Source organism: Vanessa cardui, chromosome 4 (assembly GCF_905220365.1).
Source record: "Vanessa cardui chromosome 4, ilVanCard2.1, whole genome shotgun sequence".
Taxonomy (NCBI): Eukaryota; Metazoa; Arthropoda; class Insecta; order Lepidoptera; family Nymphalidae; genus Vanessa; species Vanessa cardui.
The window spans coordinates 4,527,941-4,546,976 of NC_061126.1; the positions used below are offsets into that span (position 1 = coordinate 4,527,941).

Genomic DNA, 19,036 nt, shown 5'->3' on the forward strand with positions numbered 1-19,036 from the left:
CGCATATTCATCGTTTTGAAATAGTGTTTCGTTTGAAGTCGGTTTTTCTTTTTGTTAAAATTTTTATTTATTTTTTGATTTTGAGTGAAGCTGATGTTGACTAACTAATTTTTTTTAATATGGATAGATTAAGCGTTCCGTTTATATGAGTCAGAAACTACTTGGAGGACAATTTAAGGGAAACTTGCGAATAAAGCAAAAATAGACTTTCGAAAATGCGACTTTAATACGTATTGCGGCATAAACTACAAGGATCCCTCGAAAGAGCTGTAATCGACCTCAGCAAAAAACCTTTGAAAAAGAGCTAATGTATGTCGTACATCATATTACATAACATCACATACACAAAATTTGATTAAAGATAGTAAGAAATTCTGCCCCATATCGCACCCTAACTGTGAGCCGTTTAGGAGTTCCATCACTACATAGTATAAAACAAAGTCGGTGTCTCTGTCCCTATATCTTTAAATCTACGCAACGGATTTTGATGCGGTTTTTTTTAATAGATAGTGTGATACCAGAGGAAGGTTAGTATATATAATACATGACCAATATAGTAAAGAAACACTGATAATTTTAGAAGTTTGCGATGTGATGTCGTAAATAAACAAATTCTGTAGTATATTTAGTATCAGTATTGCACCCGTGCGAAGCCGGGCTGGGTAGCTAGTTGATTATAATATTCGACTATGATAATTACATTAACATTACCGCATTACGGAAGGTGACTCAAATATCCAAATAACATAAAAATAAAAGATTCGACCGAGTATCGCTAACGTGCTCCTCAGAATTGTTCCGTTCCCTTCCGTTCCGTTACTTTGCCATGGATCCTGTGCTCAAAACCTTACCAAACTTTCACCAAATTATCCTTGAAGTATATATTTTATAATAAAAAAAGAATTATCAAAATTGGTTAACGTGATTTTCAGTTATTCACCTATTTGTCGCGCTTATACATAATGCAAATTTAAGACTTATGTCGTTTTCATACGGATATCATCATCGGAAAAAAATTAAAAAAAAATGGGACCCCACGGGAAGCACTACCTTTCAAACAAAAAAAAAATATCAAAATCGGTCCACCCAGTGAAAAGTTATGAGGTAACAAACATAAAAAAATAAAAATAAAAAAAAAATACAGACGAATTGATAACTTCCTCCTTTTTGAAGTCGGTTGAAAACAGTTTTGATTTGTACCGTTGATGAGTTTTTGTTTTATGATTAAAGAATACTTTCTTCTTAACCGATAAAGAAGACACGGTTAAATAATAATTAAAGTTGCATGTTTCGTGCCTGTATTTGTTTCTTGTACATGTTTAAACAATTTTTATGAAAACAATAACAATTTCAAAAAAAGTAAGTAATATGTTTTAAAAGTCGTCTTTTTACACAATACTATATCGTATGTAGTGAGTGTACACTAATAAATGTGTATATTTTTTAGTGTAATTATTGCGAATTTCTTCATAGTTTTAATATTTTTTTTTTTTTTCTAATCTGGTATAAGGTTGACGAGCAATAAGAAAGTGTAAAGCTGCTATGTTGAATGAAGATATTTGAATTTTAATTAAAGTTGGATCCGAGCTGACTCTATTGTACTGTTTTCATTTAGTTGGGAAATCAGTAGGAATTGTACGCTTTATAATTAGGTATAATTATGCGACGTGTATTATTAATTTTGTATGTTAATCGAATTTTGATATTGAACCTGCTTTGGAAAAAGAAATATGATTGACATCTTAATTAATAATATTAATTTTCTTGGTGACAGGCCTTGTACAAGCCCGTCTGGGTAGGTACCACCCACTCATCAATTATTCTACCGCCAAATAACAGTACTCAGTATTGTTGTGTTCCGGTTTAAAGGGTGAGTGAGCCAGTGTAACTACAGGCATAAGGGACAATATATCTTAGTTCCCAAGGTTACTGGCGCATTGACGATTTAAGCAATGGTTAATGTTTCTCACAGCGTTATTGTCTATGGGTAATGGTGACCACTTACCAACATGGTGGCCCATCTGCTCGTCCGCCAACCTATACCATAAAAAAATTAATGTAATAAACGTTAAAACTTAACCTATTGGGAATATTTATAAATAAATAACATTTTTTTTAAATATTTTTTTTAGAAATAAATTCACATTCTGATCACAAATTTAAATGATGGTATGGCAGACTTTATTTAGATTTATATTTAGTTTGGTTTAATTTATTCAATGCTATAGGGATAATCCTTCTCGTATTTTATCGGCGGAGAGATCGCAAAGGGTCAAAACTGTTTACCCTTTAAAGTTGATTGAATAAGTAAGTGCTTCGGTAAAACAGTAAAATTAACTTATGATTTTCTTCTTGCTTATTATTTTGTATACGATTACGTTGTAAACAACGTAACAGTAAATAAATGTAAAACAGGAAATATCTGTCAATTGTTTCTTTTTGTAATGTACTAAAGTGTTCTCAATATATTTTCAAATACATGTGTGGTGGTGGGAGGTACCACCCGCTCAGATATTCTACCACCAAACAGCAGTATTGAATAAGGTTTAAGCAGTGAGTTAGCTACTATAGGCATAAGACATAATCTGCTGATCCCTTGTTTAGTTAGGTATCCCTAGGTTAGGCTAGTCTCTGTGCGGTGGTGACCAGGTTCCCCATTTGCCCCTCATCCCACTTTTATAATAAGAAAACACATCAAGACCCCTTAATAGGGCCCCGCATTGTAATGTTTCCTTATTGATTGCAATCAATCATACATAGAAGAATAAGAGTGATAATGGTTGGATAGAGAAAACAAATTAACAATAAGAAAAACAACGTTATAAAAAGACTTAAAAATTGCCCAATTTTATTGCCTTTATTTGATTTTGGGGAGAAGGAATATTCAATCACGCTGCTCCAAAATTGGTATATCAACCACTTTTTGAAGTGAAAATTCACTCATCACCACAAATCATATCAAAGATGAATCAGAGATTTTCGGTTAATATTTTCGTGTTCTAAAACTGAGCTGCCTCGGGTATGACATTTCAGTATTATTTAATCGACATCGTAAATTAATAACGACAGCACAGTATGGCCAGTTACGTTGACAGCCAGCATAAATCTCTTGTCAGATTTCGTAACTGTGTCGCTGCAATAAATCTCGAAGGATAACGAACTAAGGTTTCAAACCACATTTTCAAGTATTCGTCGTCAAAACGAAATATGGATAAATACTGTACACTATTAAATGTTGAAACTGCTCATTATATATACATAATGAAAATTATATATATAATTGTATTGTCTACTTGGTCTCATTCTGGTTTCCTTTAGTTGGTAAATGTAATTTAAAAAAGTAGAAGTTAAAAGTAATGTTAATAAATATGACTAAACAAATTCAAATGCATATGAAACGATATCCTATTTCAAAATAGATTTGCTTTTGAGCAGACCACTGAGGTAACTTTATTTTAGTTTATTTTTCAGTCAAGATTTATGGCAAACGAATAAAAGAAGTAAGTCATTACGTCAGCGGTCTACGGACTCAGCGATGTGAAGCTTTTGTAAGAATTCTGCAATTTATCTGAATTGGAAAGAAAGACACATTTTGTCGTTCGTGAAATACGAAATAGTCAACGAAGTTGTTACTATATAAAAAATTGTATCTCTAATGTATTATGTATACATAGATCTACTTACTCACGAAAACGCTCGTCTACGTTAAATTAAATTATCGGAAACTTGATAATAAACTTAGCAATTATAATTTAATTTGTATTTTTGTTATCCTTCCTTCTTGATCGTCTCACGCACACTAAGACATATTGTAAGTATTAACGTCACTCTCTCATAATAATCATTAATGCACGCCCTTAATAATTTAACGTAGGAAGGCGCCCCTCGTGAGTGAATAGGTCTATAATTACATTAATCTGGTTCCTATATACTAAATTACTCATACTTTGAGCGTGTTTTGATAACCGAATGATATACATGGTGATGATGTTATAAAGAGAAAAGTTTGGTAGTCATTCCAAAAAATCTGTATTACAATCTGTTTCACATCTCTGCCTATAATAATGTTTGTGTTGAAAGAACAGATGGAAGAAAGTGTTGAAAGTTCAGTAGAAAGAAAAGATGCTGCCTTTTTCTTTTGGATGTCAAATCAACGGTGACTGAAAAAGATACAACAAAGGTTATCTGAGCTAACAAATCATTTTTATAATTATACTAAAAGTCTTATAAAATTTATAACTACATATACTATACTCGTAATTCAATTATGATTCTGGAATTTATGAGATTCGATTATACAATCACGAAATAATTTAAATTTTTAATCATTAATCAATTTATTTTGTACATTAATAGATAACCATCATTACTATAATCAGCTTTTTGTTAATTCTTAGGATAAGAAAAGTATTTAATAAAGATAATATTTACTTGACGTTACAGTTGTTAGTATTGTATCATTTGGAAATATTTAGATTTACAATAAGGCATATTTTCCTGACTAAGATGGGTTAGTAGTTAGAATACCTTAATTAATAATATCTTAGTCATCGATTATGCGTTTAAGACAATCAAGTACTATTTTCATGTACTTAATTTCTGTTAGGCAGGCGTTGAACGACAGTGAAGGAAAATATCGTGATGAAGTTTGTGTGCTAGATGAAATTGTACGTATTTAAAGTTCGCATGCTCTCCGATTAATTACCTAACTCGTTAATTGGTAGTACGCGATAATATATTTAGAGTCAGTCTATTATTAAACAAATCAATTGTGATACATAAAACTTCACAAATTATTAAACATTAACGCAAGTTGTCATTAAAATTTAATCTATTTTAGTGAATAATTTAGTATGGAGCTCAATTTAACATTAAATCGTTGTAATAGTTAAGCAAAAACTATAAAAATCATAACAATTATAACCTCATTAGTACTTTTATAAAAAAAAATGATTCAAATATTAATAATAGAGGAACTGGCTATTTTCGCTTGTAACGTCATTAGTCTAAATTAATAAAGGGTCCCATTGAGAAGCGCGGGGCATATAATAATTTTGCGTTATATCTTTTTAGTATAAGTTTTATGTTTATTGGTTAGTAGATTTTCAGTTGGGCATTATTAACAAAATTGTACAAATAATCTATATTATTAATATTATAAAAGTAAAAGTAACTCAATCTGTCTATCTGTCGCTCTTTCATGACCAATCAAACAAATTGGTGTGAAGCAAACTTGAACTTCGAGGAAGGACACGTTTTTTGTTTAACACCAATCCTATAAAACGCGCGAACCGCAAAGCGTAAAAGAAACCTTTAAATCACAATAAAAATAAAGGCTTCATCGGTAATACAATGCGGCGAATTAAAAGGGACTAATGGTCCGTACATCAGTAGGAAACGAGAATCATAATAAGGGACGTATAAGATGGGTTTCAATCTGCACGAAAATTGAAATAGATCTGGGGACGAAACCTCGTTATGAGACCTTTACTATTATCGAGACCTTCAGGGCTCTTGAAATTTGGGAAAAGGACAAAAGTTTCTCTTGTAAGGTTCGTGGATGAGAATATATTATTCAAATGTCACAAAGGGGATGGATTTATTTCTTTTGTTTTTATTAAAAATATTTGATGTTTGTAAAATTATTACTATCAGTCTTGTTTAGTTTCTATTTTTTCTATTACTAGTAGTAAAGTAAAAGTAAAGTAACGGCCTGTACATTACCCACTGCTCCAAGGCCTCCTCTGCCATTAAGGAGCTTGTTGGTGGAATGCACATGTGGCAGAATTTCGATCAGAATAGACAGATGCAGGTTGTTCCTCACGATGTTTTCCTTCACCGCCGAGTACGAGATGAATTATAAACACAAATTAAGCACATGTATAGTGGTGCTTGCCCGGGTTTGAACCCGAAATCATCGTTTAAGATGCACGCGTTCTAACCACTGGGCCATCACGGCTCATATTACTAGCAGACTCGTCTACTATTACTTACTATTTACAGATTATTACTACAGAGCCCTCTGGTATAAAGACTTACTCTAAAACAGCCTGCTGTCAAACTGCCAAACACGTAAACTGCCGTGGAATAACAATAATGCTGTTAACTGACATCGGATCGATTTTCATTTTTGATTGCATATTAATAAGAATAAAAATCTCTTTTGACATAAATAAGCGGTTTTTTGATTGGTTTTGGAAATAATTGCATGGTCTTATCATCGATAAGTTACACAGGTTTCCATTTGTACTGCGTTTTTTTGTCCTTATAGTTTTAATTGATTTAGTTAGATAACGCCATTATTTATATAACACGGCAGTAAAGCCATTGCTTCTGGATCTGAACTCTCTCCGGTCTTGTCAGACTGTCGTTCCTTCGGATTATAAAAGTGTTTAACTTCGCAGATATTCGAGTAGCGAATTAATGAAATATCGCCTTCGTGACCGAAATTGCCTGGAAGGACATCATCATTATACATTATATCCCATTCAATTTGCTAAATCTATTAACGTTAGCAACTTAACATAAGAACCTAGTGTAATTTTATTATGTTTCTCATAAACAATGAATGAATCACGTGTTTCAAATAATAGCCCTAGCTGCTCCGCCCCATGATTTGTAGCGCATTTTTAGCCCATAGCTTTGTCAAGAATTGGGCTATCTCATGCAATAATTTTTCAAATTTAAAATTGTACTTCCAGTAATTATGAAACATTCATATTCTTCATCGACTTTTATGAGGAACACGTTCATAAATTTAAAAAAAAATCGTATTTTTCACACTCAACCGATTTTTATAGATGAAAAATCATTTCAAGATAGTGAATAAATAATACGATTGGAAAAAGCCTTTCTATTACGACATGTTTTAGATGAAAGTAAAGAAATATCTAAATAATTAACACAACGTAATCTTGATTAAAATATAATTTTGATTGTAATAGACAAGTAGGCATATATTGAAATTTCCAAGTTATTTGTTTGATAACGAAGACTAAATCGGCAGATTTAAAACATGTATTGTGACGAGGACGGTTCCTGATAAACTTTTCAATTTGTCAAACTTCTCAATATTTGCAAAAGGAAATAACCGATAAATCAATTGAATTGATTTATTGCTCAGTTATTTGAACTAGCCGACCGTCATAAATCATTCACAGATGTTTTTTGTTAAAATAGTAGATGTTTGTTGATGGTTCTGGTAAATATTTGTACAAATCAACGTCGTTTAAATAAGCATTTTTAACGGTTTGTTTTCAGTTGTTTTAAAATTGATATTTTTCATAAAAATTGGAACGTACATGACGTATTGAGATGAATGAAACGTATCGACTAATTAGGATATCGCAGCGACCTCGTGACGGCCTCGAATAGATCGAGTGGATACCTGTGGTTTTTCAGTGGGTAGTACGGCGCACTCGGCGCGTCTAAGAAACCACGTCAATACTTCTTGAGGAGGAAATGCATTAACATGTTTTTTTTTATGAAAAGGGACTATACTGATAATAAATACAATTTTAATCAATTAGCCCTTTTAATATACCTATTATATTTTTAATCTTGGACCATAATTTAATACCTATCAATATATATAGATAAGGTTTTCAAAGAACTAATGTTGCCACTAGACTGTCTAATCAATCGAAACTAAACCAATTAATGTTCCCCATCCTTAAACACACTGCTTACTCTGGAATATTATATGAAGTGTAATTTGACGTTTGAATGTCTAATGAGTGTAGGCGTTGTACACAAAAGCTTGCATAGAATAAACTTGTACAGCATTCCTATTGATAATAAAGTAAGAATTAGGCTGAGATTATTGTTCTTTTTACTAGTTTAAGTAACACTAAACTCCGATTAAAACATTACGATAATAATTTAAGATTATACTTTTATGTTTTAACTCGGTAGCAGGAATTTAAGCAAGTCCGTCTGAATAGGTAGGTACTATCCATTCAACAGATACTTTGCCGCTAAACAGCGATACTTGTGCGATGTTATGTTTCTATTTGATGGATGAATATGCCAATGTAACTACAGGCACAAGGGAAATAACATCTATAGCGCCACTTCCTATCAGGCGGTGTATTTTCTCGATTACCTTACTACACCATAAAAAAAGAAATTATTAGTAAGAAATTTCGTATTTTACCCATAGGGAAGGTAGTTTGTTATAGAAATTTAAATGGACCCATATGGGAAGTATGCCTTAAAATATAAATAAATCTAGTTTTTCATAAATGACGGACTTCTAAGGTCATAGACATAACTGAATGAAAACCTACTTTTTTGAAGATATTAATCTACTAAATTGTAGTATTATACTATAATGAGATTACTACTTTACAAGAAACTTTACCGATTGAGTTGAATTTGATAAAATATAATAATGAAACACATACATGTTAATACGAGTATATATGTATGAAAACGTTTGGTGACAACAAAATGTGGTCAGACGAGTGCGATTGAATATTAATCGAAAACAATACCGATGACCAAATTGGAATTTTATTTTCTACCATAATCGACCGTAGCAATCAAAATGGAAATGAAAGAAAAATTCAAATTCAATTATAAAACTATTTGTTTGATGTGGACTTTTAGGACCAAGTTAATTAATTTTAAGCATTTATGTAACTTGCTGTGAAAATATTATTCCACTAGATTCGCAACCTTACATTACAACAACAACAGCCTGTAACTTTCCCACTGCTTGCGCCAGGCCTCCTCTTCCGTTGAGGAGAAGGTTTGGAAAATATTCCACTACGCTGTTCCAATACGGGTTGGAGGAAAAGACATGTGATAGAATTTCAATGAAATTAGACACGTGCAGGTTTCCTCACGATCTTTTCCTTCACCGCCGAGCACGAGATGAATTATAAACACAAATTTAGCACATGTACATATATTCAGCGGAGCTTTTTTGGATTTGAACCCGCTATCATTGGTTAAGATACACGCGTTATAACCACTGAGCCATCTCGGCTCGCAACCTTGCTTTAAAATGTATGAAATAAGGTTTGGATAGTGTAAATGCACTAAAGATTTTAATAAAATAGTCGCTAATACTTCACGCTCATGAAAAGACACGCAATAGCGCTTTTACTTGTGTACCTCGGACGCTTTATCAGAAATATTTGCTATGAGATAATTAATCGGGGATCTCCACTCAATCTAACCTTTGTGTGATAAATGATACTATTCGTATTGGAGATTATTTCAAGATTTGTATTACACGAATGAACACTTCTATTTCTTCTTATTCTTTAGCGAATACATTTATGAGAGAACTAATAAAGATAACCATTTGGCGTCGATCTTTTGAAATCATAACACAAAAAAAGATTCACAATAAAATAGCTGGTAAGAGACATTAGGGTTTAGAAACATCAGGTAGAAATCACGTAGAAAGAAACATAATTTAATTTGTCGAGATAAAACGTGTAATGAAACAAAAGTTAAAGTGACAAGAAGAAATATTAAAACAGAAATTATGTATAAGGAAACAGTATTAAACGTAATTAAATCCACCTTTCATAATTTTTAAAAAGTGACAATGCCTCATTAATTTTATCCAGCTATGTTTTGAATTTCATTAACATATACGATTACAATCTCGATTTATAAAAAATATACATACAACAACAGCCTGTAAATTTTCCACTGCTTTGCTAAAGTCTCCTATCTCATTGAGGAGATTATTTGAAACATATTCCATCACGCTGTTCCAATGTGGGTTGGTGGAATACACATGTGGCAGAATTTCTATGAAATTAGATACATGGTTTCCTCATGATGTTTTCTTTCACCACCGAGGACGAGATGAATTATAAACACAAATTAAGCGTATGAATATTCAGTGGTGTTTGCCTGGGTTGAATCGTAGTTAAGATACACGCGTTTTTACCACTGGGCCATCTCGGCTCCTTATTAACCTGATCATAAAACTACAGACAATGTAATAATAACTTAATTTAAAAACTACAAAAGACTTTGTATAGTAGAAATTCTTTTTTGTATGGAACACGAGCATTGTCTACGCTCATAGTTGATGTTTTCTCAGAATAAAGCAATTCCCTCTCAAATCCCAAAGCAATAGATTGTAAAACGAGTTCGTTTTGTTTTTAATTTCTGGACTCTAGGATATTTTATTTCAAAATAAATTGTCATAAGCCTATATTACTTGTATACTGGATATAGTGACACTACAAAATACCTAAAACTAACGAATTATTTTTATTATCTAGGTGTGGGTGACATTTATGTTTGATACTCGCCAAAAGTGTTTTACTTAAGTAGTCATTTCTTTTGCGAATTTTCAGCTTTTACAATCGAACTAGACATATAAATAATCAAAAATATAAACCTGATTATTTTCCAATAATCCAAGAATGGAAGTAAATTAAACATAAAAATATTTAGGAAATAAACACACATCTTTTACTGGAATAGTTACATACTGTGATGAATATTAATATTTTTTTAGTTGTGTACGTAGAAGTTGGTATGCCATCTGCCAAATTATTTATTTATATAGCAATTTTCTCCCATTTGTATTAATATAATTATAAACTTTAATCTCGTTGTTTGGAAGAAACAGCTCATTACAATTAAGACCGCTTCTTTGTATAGCATTGTGCATATTTTTGTAATGTTGTTTATACTTACTTTGGTGTAATGAATGAAATTTCGATACTAACTTTAAGTAAAACATTTTTATTAGTTTTCGCTACAGTTTTTCCTGATGCAATGATTTTGAACTTGACTTTTGACTTTTGTACATTTCAGTCTCGTGGCACTGGAATTGGTATATCTGCAATAACGTAAGATATCGCTGCCCAAAACGCGGCACAATTTACTACATGCTGTTTAATTTGCGCTGTCAAAGTATCAGCATTTGAATGATGATATAAAAAGTAATAATAATCTTGATTCAACAATGATGCTCCTGGAATTCCATTATTAACAAACAGAGACATTTCCGATCCTGTATTATTAACAAGTTTTATCTTATTTATCGGCCAAAAAAGTTTTAAAATGTTTGAAATTAAACATTTTGCGGCTCTAGATCCAGCTATTTCTAAGCCTAAAGGTTTAAAGGTTCCTGCATCGGATTCCAACACAAAATTGATGTCTTGTAGCTCATTGTAGTGCCTCCTTATATACTCAGCTCCACCAATAAGGCCCTCTTCTTCCGCGGTCCATAAAATAGAGCGTATAGTTCTTCTAGGTCTTAAATTCAAATAGTTTAATATCACAGGTACAAACCAACTAATCATCATTCCTCCACCGTTGTCAACAGCTCCTTGTCCTACATCCCAACTATCTATATGACCTGAAACTATAACCATCTTTCTTGGCTCCAAACGTCCCCTCAGATCAATAATAGTATTTCGAGATATTTTTTTATTTAATGTATTTAACATTGTTATGTTTATTGTAATTTTTTCTCCAGAATTATATAATCTTTGAATGAAATCGGCGTCCTCTGTTGTAATAGCAGCCGCTGGTATCTTTCTGACATTTTCTTTATATGTTAATGAACCAGTGTGAGGAGTATACAATGAAAAAGGCGTTATGCTTCTAACTAATACTGCAACAGCGCCCTTTTGAGCAGCTTTTATTGCAGAGTAAACTCTGTATACTACAGTTTCGATATATGTAGTAAATACAGTGTTAAATAAAATAATTTTCCCTTGTACATTATTGATTTTATCCAGTTCTTTGAAGCTGCAAACAACAATTACATCCGCAGTTATGCCATAACGTGGGGTTGCAACACTTGGTCCCAGACCAATTGCTGCAATATCTTTGAAGCGAGGACGTATCATTTGGACAGATTCGTAGATCCGTTGCCAATGTGGTACCTGCAATCAAAGACTGTCTTATAGCTAAGTAATTAAAAAGCACCTTTATTAAACTATGTGACGATATACCGTAACATTCTCCGTAAAAACATTCTTGATTCCGCTGTAGTATGTAAGTCGGTTCATATAATCTATGGCATTTTCCAAGTTCTTACTTCCAGCAGGACGAGCCCCAAAAATATCGATGAATGTTGAATATCTATCATAAAAATAAAATATTTAATTACCTCAAAACTTTAATGAACAAAAGACAAACTTAATGGCTGAAGGTATTTAATTGTATTTTGTATTAAAAATCTAAACTGTAAATCGTTTTAGTCATGGCCGTAGGCAGGGGCTGGGGGATCCGCCAGAGAACCAAAGTCATAGCCCACCGGATTAGTAAGCTGAAGTGGCAAGGGTCTGGCCATATGTGTCGCAGAACCGATAACCGTTGGGGAAAACGTGTTCTAGAGTGGAGACCGCGTCTCGGCAAACGTAGTGTAGGACGTTCTCGGAAATATTAGGCCGTTCAGCTTTAGTCTAGATACGTCAATAAATCTAAACATAATGAATTATTGTACGCAAGGCTTAGAGGCAATAATAATAATCATACAGTTATTTACATTTTATTATTATACTAACTTTCAATGTCATAATGTCATGTTAGTATTTTTAGAAATTAAACAGGATGTTTAAGACGAATGGTAAAATTTATGATACATTCTTTATATATTTTACTGAGAATATATATAAAGTTAGAAACCAGATAGACGGCGCTCTTTACCGGATACTTACCAACTACGAAAGCAGCCGAAATCCTGGAAGACTGCTTTGGTGCTAAGGCCTCCCCTCCCTTTCAGGAGACGGTTCGGAACATATTCTACCACGCTGTACCAATGCGGGTTGGTGGAATACACATGTGGCAGAATTTGTATGAAATTGGACACATGTACATTTCCTCACGATGTTTTCCTTCACCGTCGGGCACGAGATGAATTATAATATAAACACAAATTAAGCACATGAATATTCAGTGGTGCTTGCCTGGGTTTGAACCCGCAATCATCGGTTAGATGCACGCGTTCTAACTACTGGGCCATCTCGGCTTTTACTAGGGCAACCGCTCTGATCCATCCAATTCTATAAGGGGAATGGCCATAGACCTATAGTCATCACCTTATACTTCCTTGTTCTCCAAGGTAATGGAGTCAATTCTAAACTGCTAGTTCCTGCGGTACCAAGAGGAGTACCAGCAGATTACCGACCACCAGTACGATTTCCCTCGGGGTCGCTTAGCCGGTGATTTTCTAGTTTACCTTACCCATAGATGGGGGGAAGGAGTTGAGAGCAAGGGGCAATGGCGGGCAGTTTGGACATAGCGAATGCCTTCGATCGCGTATGGCACAAACCGCTTCTTTCGAAGCTCCTTTTCTACGGGCTTCTCCGGAAATTATGCAATTGGATAACTAGCTTTTAGTCAGATCGAAGCATTAAAGTCGTTATCTATAGTGCATGCTCTGATATAAAATTTCTTCAATGCTGGTTCAACATATCATCATTTCATCATCTGCATATCAATGACTTCTTGCAAATCTGTAACATTTACTGGTATACAGACGTCAGTACCGTAGACACTTTACACAGTGGCCGGGCTAATATTTCTCGGGAAAACGTCGAAGAAAACCAACGTCGAAGAAACAAACTTGTATCTGAAATCGAGTCGTCATTTTTAGTTAAGCGTTAAGCGCTTAAAAAATAATTTGCCGTATCTCCATGATTTCAGAAAATTCCGATAGCCGCCACAGCTAGTATCGGAATACTTGGCGTGGATATTTCGAGTCTCGTTCAGTCCCGCGGTCAGTTGGAATGCAAAGCGAAATTGGCATAAAAAAGTGGGTACAACGTAGAGCAGCTCGAATTACCGACGATAAAGCCCGGGTCAAGGTCGGAAGGACCTGCTTGGCTTTGCGTATAGATGTTGGATCACTCTGCATCTTCTACAGAATTATTAACGGGGAATGTTCCGAGTAATTGTTCGGATTAATCCCGGCTGCTAAATTTCACCTTCGGACATCTCGTCAAAATTGAGAGTTTCACCAGCACCACATTGGTGTCCGAAAATCCACAACGGGGATTTTTTAGACATTTTCTACTTTGCACAACCACTCTGTGGAACCAGCTTTTGTCGGCGGTTTTTCTGAACCGATTCGACTTCGAAACCTTAAGAAAAAGAGCGTACTCCTTGCTTAAAGGTTTGCAACGCAACGCACCTGCAAGCTCCCCGGTGTTGTCCATAGGCAGTGGTAATCACTTTCCATCAGGTGAGCCTCCTGCTCGTTTGCCCCCTATAACATAAATAAGTCGTCGGTTGTCTTTTATTATTTAAAATTATTTGTATAAATTATGTAAATTTTAATCTAGTTATGCTTTTTGTTGCTTTTTATTTTAGGAGCTCGAACCCCTCCGGAATGAAATCCTGGCTACGGCCCTGGTTCTTGTGGGTTAAGCCTCCACTATTTTTTTAAGGAGTAATCAAAATCAAAATATACTTTATTCAAATACGCTTTTACAAGCAGTTTTAAATTGTCATTTAACAACTTTTTTTATATTAAGTAAGGCTACCACCGGTTCGGAAAGTGGATTCTATCGAGGAGAACTGGAAGTCAATACGAATTAATTCCACGTTTTTTTTTTCGTCTGTTTAATATTATATTGAATAATATGACTTTACCAAATTAAGGATTTATTTACTTTGCGAAGTTGGAAACTTGGCGTTAGAAGTTTATCCTTACTTATTGTGCATATACAATGATTATCACAGATTTTATCAACGTGATCAATGTTACTATAAATATATACACATAATGTTGTTGTAAACATATTGTGACGCTTAATAATACATCAGAATACGGAGCTTAATCCGTCACGTGACTCCAATATGGATTGGTGTATACAAATGGCACATTTTTTGTCGCCACATGCATGATTTTTTCCTTCACCGCCGAGAAGGAAATAATTATTAGGCAAATTTAAATGTTCATGCCTGGGTTTGAACTTATGATGAAGTTTCTATCCTTTACTAGCATTGAGATATGAGAGATTAATATATGAGAAAGATTAATGACAGGCAGTCTAGGGATGAAACTAAAAGTGAAAGAGGATGAATAAGATTTAATGTTTATTAAGTTTGGTTTTACTCACTTTTCATAAAAGTTCTCTGAAATCAGCTTTGATTTAACCGTAGACATAATATAATCGATTACAGGTTTATAAGACGATAGTATGTCCAATAACGGCTCATTGAAAAAGCACTCATTTCTAAGAAACATACTTTCATCGTAGTCCAAATCATATTGTTCCATAACTTTTGTATAACAAATAAAAATTATCACTAAAATTGTTTTAAGATACATTTTTATTTATTTTTAAGATTATTACTGTATTTAAACCATGACCAAATATATAGAAAACCGTCAGCCTATGTCGGTAATGGAAACCGAAGTGTTAACGATTATCTGGTTAATAAAAAAGGCAAATCATAATGTTTTGTTTTAATTAGAACTTTATTGCACCAGCACAAAAGTCATATTTGTAATTCACTGAAACATATATGTACATCTGAAATAAATTAGAAACGAATTCCACGAGCGTGACATATCACATTGTGTCGTTAATTAATCGTTTCTAATGCAAAGTAATGTGGTGATAAAATAAATCAATTTTCAAATATAATACGAAAATGTGTGTTAGTACTTTTAGAGAAAAATTTTTCTGAGGATTAATTCAATAATTATTAATAATTAGCTTAGCACAATTTGATGTATCTGAATAAGAATAAACGAAACCATTTACCATAAATAAATATCATATCTTTATTAAAATGTATTTATAGCTTTATACATCTGATATTAATTTAAATCCAGACTACATTACAATATTTTTTTTAATTCCTTCTTTTAATTATTTAAATATGCGTTGTAGGAAATATCACGAGTTATTATTCAATGAAATCAAGTACCGAGACTGATTTACAAAATTTGTTTACAACGCACAATATTATTATAGTAAATGCGAAAGTAACTCCGTTTAAATGTGAGTTCATGTGCTACGTTGAATCTGTGCTGAGGAGGACCATAGCGGAGGATTTAGTAGGTAGGAACCCCATATAGCCCGGTTGCCCCCACTCCGGATATATTTTCGAAGGTTTTCACTAAGTGAAAATAAATCATATAGCAAAATGTTAATAATTAAATAAAAATTAAAAAAATATCTAACCTTATCATAATTTTTGCAACAATCCAAGAATTTAAGTAAATTAAACATATAAAAAATAAAAACAGCTTTTATTGAAATAGTTACTGTGATAAATATTAATATATTTATTAGTAGTGTACGTAGAAGATAGTTATGCCATCTGCCTAATTATTTATTTACGTAGCAAATTTTCTCCCACGTTATCATCCTTTTTAAGCTCGTTAACATTAAGACCGCTTCTTTGTATAACATTGTGCATATTATTTATGTACGACAAATTATTTTATTCTTATAGATATTATAATAGTATAATGAAATTTCGATACTAACTCAAAGAACATCAATTTTATTAGTGTTCGCTACAGGTTTTCCTGAAGCAATGATATAATTTTTGTATATTCAGTCTCGTGGTACTGGGATCGGTATATCTGCAATAACGTAAGATATCGCTGCCCAAAACGCGGCACAATTTACTACGTGCTCTTTATTTTGCGCTGTCAAAGTATCAGCATTTGAATGATGGTATAAAAAGTAATTATAATCTTGATTCAACAATGATGCTCCTGGAATACCATTATTAACAAAAAGAGACATTTCTGATCCCGTATTATTAACAAGTTTTATCCTATTTATTGGCGAAAAAAGTTTTAAAATGGTTGAAATTAAACATTTTGCGGCTCTTGATCCAGCTATTTCTAAGCCTAAAGGTTTAAAGGTTCCTGCATCGGATTCCAACACAAAATTGATGTCTTGTAGCTCATTGTAGTGCCTCCTTATATACTCAGCTCCACCAATTAGGCCCTCTTCTTCCGCGGTCCATAAAATAGAGCGTATAGTTCTTCTAGGTCTTAAATTCAAATAGTTTAATATCACAGGTACAAACCAACTAATCATCATTCCTCCACCGTTGTCAACAGCTCCTTGTCCTACATCCCAACTATCTATATGACCTGAAACTATAACCATCTTTCTTGGCTCTAAACGTCCCCTCAGATCAATAATAGTATTTCGAGATATTTTTTTATTTAATGTATTTAACATTGTTATATTTATTGTGATTTTTTCTCCAGAATTATATAATCTTTGAATGAAATCGGCGTCCTCTGTTGTAATAGCAGCCGCTGGTATCTTTCTGACATTTTCTTTATATATTAATGAACCAGTGTGTGGAGTATACAATGAAAAAGGCGTTATGCTTCTTACTAATACTGCAACAGCTCCCTTTTGAGCAGCTTTTATTGCAGAGTAAACTCTGTATACTACGGTTTCGATATATGTAGTAAATACATTGTTAAATAAAACAATTTTCCCTTGTACTTTATCTATTTTATCCAGTTCTTTGAAGCTGCAAACAACAATTACATCCGCAGTTATGCCATAACGAGGAGTTGCAACACTAGGTCCCAGACCAATTGCTGCAATATCTTTGAAGCGAGGACGTATCATTTGGACAGATTCGTAGATCCGTTGCCAATGTGGTACCTGCAATCAAAGACTGACTTATAGCTAAGTAATTAAAAAGCGCCTTTATTAAACTGTGTAACGATATACCGTAACATTCTCCGTAAAAACATTCTTGATTCCGCTGTAGTATGTAAGTCGATTCATATAATCTATGGCATTTTCCAAGTTCTTACTTCCAGCAGGACGAGCCCCAAAAATATCGATGAATGTTGAATATCTATCATGAAAATAAAATATTTAATTACCTCAAAACTTTAGTGAACAAAAGACAAACTAAATGCCTGAAGGTATTTCATTGTATTATGTCGTTTACTCGTGTAACTTAACCTATGATAAAAACCAGTATGTAAATTGTTCTAGTGGCTTAATCTCTTCTCTTTTTTTAAGGAGTAAAACGGAACTTAATCCATCAATTGGCTCCAATGCAACCCGCATGTAATTTATTTTTTTTACAATTTTAGTCACCACATGCATGAATTGTTCCTTCACCACCGAGCATGAAATAATTATTAGGCACATGAAGATTTAATTGTTCATGCCTGGGTTTTAACTCATGATCTCCCTTTGAGATTTCTATGCTCTTACTAGCATCTGTTAATGTACGAGAAGGATTAAAGGCAGGCAAACAGGGGATGAAAATAAAAGTGAAACAGGATGAATAAGATGGAATATTTATTTAGTTTGGTTTTACTTACTTTTCATAAAAGTCCTCTGAAATCAGCTTTGATTTAACCGTAGACATAATATAATCGATTACAGGTTTATAAGACGAAAGTTTGTCCAATAGCGGCTCATTGAAAAAGCACTCATTTCTAAGAAACATGCTTTCATCGTAGTCCAAATCATATTGTTCTATAACTTTTGTATAACAAATAAAAATTATCGCCAAAATTGTTTTAAGATACATTTTTATTTATTTTGAAGATTATTACAGCATTTAAACCATGACCAAATACATAGAAAACCGTCAGCCTATGTCGGTGAAGGAAACCGAAGTGTTAACGATTAACTGGTTAATAAAGAGAGGTGAATCGAAATGTTTTGTTGTAATTGGAACTTTATTACACCAGCACAAAAGTCATATTTGTAATTCATTGAATCATATACACCTGAAATAAATTAGAAACTAATTCCGCAAGCGTGACATATCACATTATGTCGTTAATTAATCGCTTCTAATGCAAAAGAATGACGTGATAAAAAAAATCAAATTTCAAATACAATGCGAAAATCTGTGTTAGTACTTTTAAGAAAAAATATTATTATATAATCCTAAAAATTTATTAGGATTAATTGAAATAATAAGCTTAGCATCTAAGTAATGATGAAGACAGCTATTTGTCTAAATTTTGGTCTAAAAATAGATCTTATATCTTTATTAATTACGAGTAAAGACTACAACAACAACAATAGCCTGTAAATTCCCACAGTTGGGCTAATGGCCTTTCTCCCCTTTCTCCCCT

General features: G+C 33.0%; 2 protein-coding genes across 2 annotated transcripts; both read right to left on the reverse strand.

Annotated features, from left to right (window-relative positions):
* Positions 1-10,760: 10,760 nt before the first annotated feature.
* Positions 10,761-15,336, reverse strand: LOC124544439 (carboxypeptidase Q-like). Its single transcript, XM_047122994.1, has 3 exons — positions 15,057-15,336; positions 11,943-12,072; positions 10,761-11,873 (listed from the first exon to the last, which is right to left on the reverse strand). Exons 1-3 carry the CDS (start codon positions 15,266-15,268, stop codon positions 10,791-10,793), a joined length of 1,425 nt encoding a protein of 474 aa, XP_046978950.1. The 5' UTR covers positions 15,269-15,336; the 3' UTR covers positions 10,761-10,790.
* A 913-nt stretch (positions 15,337-16,249) lies between these two features.
* Positions 16,250-18,563, reverse strand: LOC124544457 (carboxypeptidase Q-like). Its single transcript, XM_047123022.1, has 3 exons — positions 18,269-18,563; positions 17,661-17,790; positions 16,250-17,591 (listed from the first exon to the last, which is right to left on the reverse strand). The coding sequence occupies exons 1-3, from the start codon at positions 18,478-18,480 to the stop codon at positions 16,509-16,511; spliced, it is 1,425 nt and encodes a 474-aa protein (XP_046978978.1). The 5' UTR covers positions 18,481-18,563; the 3' UTR covers positions 16,250-16,508.
* Between the last annotated feature and the right edge of the window lie 473 nt (positions 18,564-19,036).